This window comes from Amblyomma americanum, chromosome 4 (assembly GCF_052857255.1).
Source record: "Amblyomma americanum isolate KBUSLIRL-KWMA chromosome 4, ASM5285725v1, whole genome shotgun sequence".
NCBI classification, from domain to species: Eukaryota; Metazoa; Arthropoda; class Arachnida; order Ixodida; family Ixodidae; genus Amblyomma; species Amblyomma americanum.
In genome coordinates, this window is record NC_135500.1 from 96,865,671 (window position 1) to 96,873,018 (window position 7,348).

General features: G+C 50.5%; 1 protein-coding gene across 1 annotated transcript; it reads left to right on the plus strand.

The window, feature by feature from the left end:
- The first annotated feature begins 205 nt into the window (after nt 1-205).
- On the plus strand, nt 206-7,113 carry LOC144130270 (uncharacterized). Its single transcript, XM_077664230.1, has 4 exons — nt 206-284; nt 2,613-2,987; nt 5,226-5,477; nt 6,076-7,113. The coding sequence occupies exons 1-4, from the start codon at nt 255-257 to the stop codon at nt 6,499-6,501; spliced, it is 1,083 nt and encodes a 360-aa protein (XP_077520356.1). The 5' UTR covers nt 206-254; the 3' UTR covers nt 6,502-7,113.
- The last annotated feature ends 235 nt before the right edge of the window (nt 7,114-7,348 follow it).

Consider the following 7,348-nt stretch of genomic DNA (forward strand, 5'->3'; position numbering starts at 1 on the left):
TGTACTTATGAAGCACGGAGTCTGTATGTTGGCGTACGTCTCTGCCACGAGCTAACACGGTTTCGCTGATGTACTCGGGATAAATGTCGCTTTGTCGATTCCATATCTGAACTCAAACCCCGTAATGTTTTGCAGTTTATTGCTGACAGGTGCGTACAGTTGCGATCGCAGGATGCAGAAGAAGAAAAGCAAGATGAAGCGGAGAAGAAAAAGAGTGCCATTGTAATGCTTTGCGAGCTGCTCTGTTGTTCGGGATGACCCCTGCTGTGCCTCGCTCCGATAAGGTGAGGTTACAGGGGACTGACGCAACCTAACATGATGTCGTTATAGTAAGTCTGCAGCAGGGAGGCCTCGTATGTGAGTGTTACTGTAATGCATTTGGAACGCCTACCATCACGACCTCTAACCCCCTCTCAGTATTATTACTGGTATTCGGTCTGAAGACATGAAGCCATGCACAATGTAATCGAAAAACGGAAAGGAAGAGGCTGGTAAATGCTACGGGCATAATGCCGGCCTACCCCAAAAGAGAGAGCGAACATGTGTATACTGATAGTAGTAAGACCGCAATGCCGGCGTGCAGTGTTATCATTTTGCGAACACTCTGCGCTCAAGCTGGAAATACTGGCTCCATGGCAGCAGCGCAATCGAACTTCGACAGTTCTAGTGGAATAAGCCGTAACATGTAAAGAGCAAACAGCCGAAAATTGGAAGAACATAACAGAATACAGCACATTCTGTAGCTGCGCCTCAATACGGAACAATAACACATCCTCCGCATTGTTCACATAATACTACTCTCACCGCTGTAATTGTCCGCAACTCCGGATGGCGTGCCCACTGTCTCAACTGTCCGGAGATCAAGACAGATACACAACACATCATGCATTCGTATTATAACGCTCCCTTTACCTCCCGTTATTTCCGTTCCCACCCTTCCTCTTTCTCTGGAGTGCTTGGCTTCACTGGGTCTCGGCGTATGATAAACGGTTCTTGGAGGACCAAGCGCTACTTTTCACTGGGGCTTTAGTTGTTGTTTGTTGCCTCTGACGCACATACTCACGGGGGGGGTTTGGCCAGAGTTTTGTGCAGATCCAAACAGGAGAAAAATTCATACAGACTGATCTCAAACTGTAGTTGTTGGTCTCGGGTGACGATCCACAGTGCTCATTAGCGAATTGCTTAAAGTGAATGCTTGGTGTCTGCTGTCTAGTCAGAAAAGCCTCAGGGGATTTTTTGACGGCGTCTTATTGTTGCCAATTTGACATGACGTCAATAATTCTCGCTGTCACGCTGTTTAGCCGCAAGTTCGGTTTATTTCTTCGTGAAGTTCTTCAACCATGCCATCCGTGTGTTCATGTCGCTTTCACACTGCAAGTTGTACTCATTCTTTCAACAGAAGCGACACATCGCTGATATCGACTTAGAGACACAATACAACAAAAAAAAAAAACGATATTCTGCTTGCGCAGTGCAAAATGTGCAAATCAAGTTGGAGTGGAGATGCTGGAAAACCTTGCAGGCGACACATATTACGCAGAATAGATGAGTCTAGCTCAAAGTAGCACGACGTAGTAGTGAAGTTACAACGGATCATTTCACAGTCGTTTCGCTCATTCATCGCCCAAACAGAAAGAATCTGCACCGAACCAGAATACAGGACTACCGAATCGAGCCATGTAAGCAGTGTATTGTATTCTTGCGGCTATCCTGGGCATTCTACGGATTCTTTTGGGTCCCAAGTCACGCACCCATCGATACAGTCAACCCACCTACCTAAAGGATGTCCTCCGTTCCATAAGTTGCATTTACAAGACTGCGACTGTGCAAGCCCGCAAACACCAAGGACGAAGAAGTACACGTGGAAAACAATTTTGGCTTTTTCTTATATAAATAGAAAAAAAAACGATAATTTCTGGCGTTGTATACGAAATTTCGTGTGTGCACTGCGCCTTGATGTGCATGGGTGAAATCCGAAGCATTGAAGTATTGAAGAAGGAACAACGTGAAGAAGCTCCGGAAATTTCGACCACCTGGGGTTGAAGAACTCCATGTAGTCGAAATTTCCGGAGCCCTTCACTACGGTTTCTTTAATAGCCTGAGTCGCTTTGGCACGTTAAACTGATAAACTAAACCAACCCTAACAACGTGAAAAAGCAGCAAGTGACTTCAAACGCTCGTGTCGAACGTTCGGCTTTACAGACCGCAGTATCGGCTGGACACAGTAGGCTCGTGTAACTTTCAAGATGAAGGGACTTGGGGCCCACAGGTTTTATCAGTATGACGGAGACTTTCCGCCAGTGTACGCTGTGATGTAGACTAGCTGTGTACGCCAGTGCGTGCCAAGAGAGATTAGATTGCTCTACTTCGTGCACAGCAACCCAGTGTTGTTGCCATTTAACCACTACGGAAGGTCATGCATTATGAAATCTGTATTTTTTTAAAGAATTTTTTGTCGTTCCTAAAGGTTTTTACCATTTATGTGTGAAACGTTACGGAAGTGTGCCCCAGTAACCTCATAACGATTTGTGGAACACACTAGAACATTGAGTTATCGCTTAAAGTTTGCTTGGAGCTTGTAAGTAGGGGTCTTTTTCTTCTTTCATTTGCAGAATGATAAGGGCGGCTCCGCGGCAGCAAAGAGCGCCCGGGGCTCAGATTCTAATGTAAGCTTAAATTCGGCTGCCCCTTCGGGTACGAAGGAAAGGGGCGGCTCTGGCGGCACCGAAAAGCGCCGGGACTCAGATAGGTCAGAGTCGCGTCTGGACGTTTCGGGGACGTCGCTTCGGAAGGATAAGGACAAGGCGGCACTTACGGCGGACGCTCCCACACCTCGGCTCTGCCACATAGTAAGGCGGCCCGACTTCGACGGGTACGGCTTCACACTGTTGGCGGACAACCGGCGGCAGCTGCCCACCGTGATCGATGTCGAAGAGGGAAGCCAGGCTGAAGCCGCAGGTCTTCGAGTCAAGGACCGCATCGTCGAGGTGAGAGGGGATTGTCGGTTAGAGTATGTCAGGGTGTGTCATTGTTTAATTTTAGGCCCGTATACATGACGAACGCCTCACTCCTGCAGTACACATAGTTGTAGTGATGATGATAATGACGTGATGAAAGTGCTTGGGTGAAGCGGGCACTACCTCAAGCCTATACAAACAATCTCGCCTGAAAAAAACACTCTGCAGATAGACAGAGGACACGACGTGAGGCAGGACTAGAGCAGAGAACGGAAGTTAGCGCCCCTTGGCCATTATGTGTCCTCATTGGGCAAGTTAAAAAGATTTGCACGATTTTAAGGTGCGCATTAAGTATACTTGTCTGCTGTACGGCAGGCTGCATGTGTCTGCCTAGATGACAAAACACGAGCATATTAGGTGAGGCAAGGGTGCAGATATACCTATGACTCTGCGCTTGCCACTTCCCTATCTGGTCCTCGTCCTGCCTAGGCAGCACCAATCGGCGGCTCACAAGGCGTGCAGAGCACTCTCGTTTCTTGAGGCCGGCATCTTGCTGCTACAGCGGATTGCGGCTTTGCAGCGCCAGTGTCCATGCCTGGTATCCTTGCTCGTGAACCCCTTTCCCTCTTCCCTTTTACGCCCACTCTTTCATTACCTCAGCGCAGGGTAGCCAACCGAAACACTCTCCTAATTAACCTCCCTGCCTTCCATTTTTCTCTTTATCTCCCTCTATTCGCGCATTTTGTTTCTACGAGCAAGATTCTTGACCATGTCACCAATTCTTTTTGTGTGTGTCTCCAGTGTCTGTCAAGAGATTGTCTGAGTATGACTTAAGAAACACCCATGAGCGTCCTCCAGCCGGTCGAGTTTACGGGCTCGATCCGAGGGCTGCGTGACTTCATGCGTAAGCTCTGGACATACGATTGACACTCGCCTTAGCGATGCCGTACTGGCGGAGTTCATGACCCAAGTGTACAGGGCACATGCCAGTCACGATGTCCGCATTGGCTATTGTAACCGGCTAGCTGGTGCGATGCGGCCAATCCCGGACAGATCTCACGCATAAAAGACGTGCGGACAGTGGCAAGTGATACTGTCCTTCCTTTTAGAAGCCTGTTATACGTAGTGGCGCAGGCAGGGGCCTATTGGTTTACATTCTTTCTTGGCTGCCCCACCATACTTTTTGTCCTTCCTTTGGAAGCCCTTTATACTTAGACGCACGGGCAGGGACACTTTATTTTTCGTTCTTTTTTATCGTCCCACAATAAGTTTTGTCCTTCCTTTGGTGGCACGGGTCAATTTCATTGTCATTTTTTTACGGTTCCCTGCGAACGTAGCTTTAACGCGATGGCGTCAAGGGTACCGTGTCGCAGAAAGCGTCGTCTTCGGCGTCTTTGGTCGTGAGCGAAAGCTCCACGAAAAATCCCCAGCGAAGCAACTTAGGTGGCAGGTGGGCGGCTAGGTTACGTGACCTTGGGACGTTATCAGAATCTGCCCACCGGACTATGCGCAAATTGCCCACCGTGGCAGATAGCGGTTGTATTAATGATTGGTCACGAGAGGTGGCTCGTGAAGAGCAACCTGAGTCTCACAAGCCCCATCATGCAGCACCTGCCATCGCAGGGCAGTGGCGCATTGCTTAACCGCTGGACCACTGCGTCAGGAGTGGTATGACTCCCGGGGATCTATAAATGTCAAGTAGAGAATGACCAATCAACCCATTAACACTGTCGCGTCATACCATTAAAGTGGAGCTTCAGTGTCGCCTACTGTTTTTGTCCTTCCTTTGGAGTATCTCCACACGCTAGCCATTGTGCCATGCATCCTGAGCATCCTGGTTTTCTTGCTTAACTTCAAGATGGTCGGTGGGTGAGTGAGACCAAAACTGAAGCCCCTGTGTACAATGCTGATGCGTGCACCGTTTCCCTTTGGTAACAATACCGTGCATGCATAACTCGAGTAACGCACAGTGGTGTCGTCAACCACGATGCTGAACCATTGTTACTCTGCTGCTATCACGATAATGGACCTGTATATCACAGAGTGCACGTTACCGACACTTGAGTGCCTTCTTACATGACTTATAACGCGCTGATTTAGTGACTGCTCTTGCAATGGTGACTCACGCAGTCTTGTAGGTACATGCACTACTCCATTTTTTTCGTGATTTTATGTTCTTAAATGGTGATTTTAGCCACCTTTTCTCGATATATTTTCAAAGTACTTTTCTGCTTCTTAGCGTTTCGTGCTTCCTATTGGGTCGCGTAGGTGAACGGAGCTAACATGGAGGGCGCTAGCCATCGGGACGTCGTGGAACGCATCAAATCTTGGCCCAACGAGACGCGCCTCCTGGTGGTGGATGACAGCACCGCGGCCTGGTACAAAGAGCATGGCGTCGTCATCCGCGGAAACTTGCCGAACGTAATCCGAACCAGCAGCGCCAGAATTATCAACGCACGCAATGAGAACAAGGGACAAGCGAAGGCAGAAGAAGAGTCCACCGAACCTTTGGTTCCGAAGGTGAGTGCCGTAGCTATATTGGGCGAACAGCGTTTTGGTTTGCCATGATTTTCAAAGTGGTTCAGAAACGTTGTGCCCTACGTAGGTATCCAACACGACTATTATTAGGCGTGGGTATAACAGAGCTTCTTTCGGCAGATCAAACAGCTTACGGCTACATGTAGCCTACGTTTGCATTAAATGGGACAATATGCCAGCTGCACAGACCACTTAGGCGCTTGCTGCAGTATTGGTGGATAACTGCAACTAAGAACGCACTACTCGCAGGATGTATCATTATTTAGCGTTCCTGCTTATGCTCCTGCAGGAACAGTGAGGTAGCGGCTAAGCTGGCAGCTAATCGGGACTACGAACGCATCATCAATGCGTCGCGGTATGTCTTCCTACCAGATTTTTCAGCTAAATAACTGATGTCGGGTATCATGAAGGAGAGCCCGCTCGTCGCCAAGTTCACCTTCTTTCGGTGATAGGACTGAAAGTGAGGCGGACTGACAGATAGACCACATGTTGACACTTCCTGAGATTGTTTCTAAGAGGGTACACAATGTCACCAATGCAGGACGACAAACGGCTAACACTTGGGTCACATCAACTGCAGGGCACGTCGAAGATGGCGGACGCGCCGGGCATACCCTCCCTCTCCATTGAACGGCTTTCGATAAGCAATGGCGTCGCCAACGCCACCAAAGCACCGCGCGGTAAAGAGGAAAAGCCCAGCAAGGAGCCTAAGCCTCCCGCTAAGACATCCAAACCACCAGGCGCCGTAGGATCCACCGCCACTGCATCCAAGCCAGATGGGGAACCGCGTCGCAGGCAAGTCGACGCTACGACGCTTGAGGACAACCAGCCGGGGAGCCGGAGATCTACGGAAGCAACCGCGCAAAGTTCGAGCGAGCGATCGGCGCGTCGCGGCGAAGCATCCAGCAGTACCCGAGTGAGCAGATCCCAGGTACGCTGGGCGCCTCCTTCGCTGAACTCCCCGGCTTCGCCGCCCTACTCTTCGCAAGGAAACGACTACGAATGATACCTGGACGGAGAGATGGATGAGTACTTCTTACCCGAAGGCCCGTATCCCTGGGCTGCGCCATTCATGCCCCCATATGGCGGTGCCATGCCTCCTCCATATGCGGGCTCGGCACTCCTGCCTCAACCCGGGGCCCCGTCGTTGGCGAATCCTTACGCTGTCTTCACGCCGTACCAGTTGGGCCAGGGTTCCTACTGGTCTCCTCAAATGCCGTTCCAGCCGGTTCCATACCCGGCTCCGTACGCGCCGGTTACTCCGGTGCCTTACTACGGCTACACTGGCACGTTCGCTCCGGGGTACTCCGATTTCTTCTCTGTCTACCCGGGCTACGCGAGCTACGAACCGTTGCACCGCGCTTCTGCAGCGGTCGAAGGGCGCGAGGAACCGGCGCAAGACGGTGCCGCCACGCGTACGGCGCCACCGGATTCAAAAGCTACGGGCAGATCCAAGGCAACCGGACGCAGCGAAGCCGGGAAGTCGGCCAAACCGAAAGGCAAAGCGGATGGCGCTAAGGATTCCGTGGGCGATGACAAACGGGGCCCTAAACAGTCCGAAGGCAGCGCACCGGGGCGTTTCTAGAACTGTGTGGCAGGTCCTCTAACACCAAGATAGCGCGAGTTAAGCCTACTCCGCTCCTACGAGGCGTCCACGAATGGCTGGTTGCACGAACGAATCGAAATCGGCGATGGATACGATTTTCCGTACAATTCGGCGTCACCTCGCTATATGTGATGCACCCTTATATAGCACAAAGACATGACGTTTACTTCGGTGTATTCGAGCCATGCGGTACAGTAATCGCATTCTGTTGTTTAAAGAAACTATCGCCGTGTTACCTAAGGTTGTA

What these genes read in the sequence shown, in the direction of transcription:
- LOC144130270 (XM_077664230.1), top strand. Translation starts at nt 255, where the DNA reads ATGACCCCTGCTGTGCCTCGCTCCGATAAG. An exon ending in TCAAGGACCGCATCGTCGAG is followed by an intron (nt 2,988 to 5,225) that starts GTGAGAGGGGAT and finishes TGGGTCGCGTAG; the next exon opens with GTGAACGGAGCTAACATGGA. An exon ending in CCGAACCTTTGGTTCCGAAG is followed by an intron (nt 5,478 to 6,075) that starts GTGAGTGCCGTA and finishes CATCAACTGCAG; the next exon opens with GGCACGTCGAAGATGGCGGA.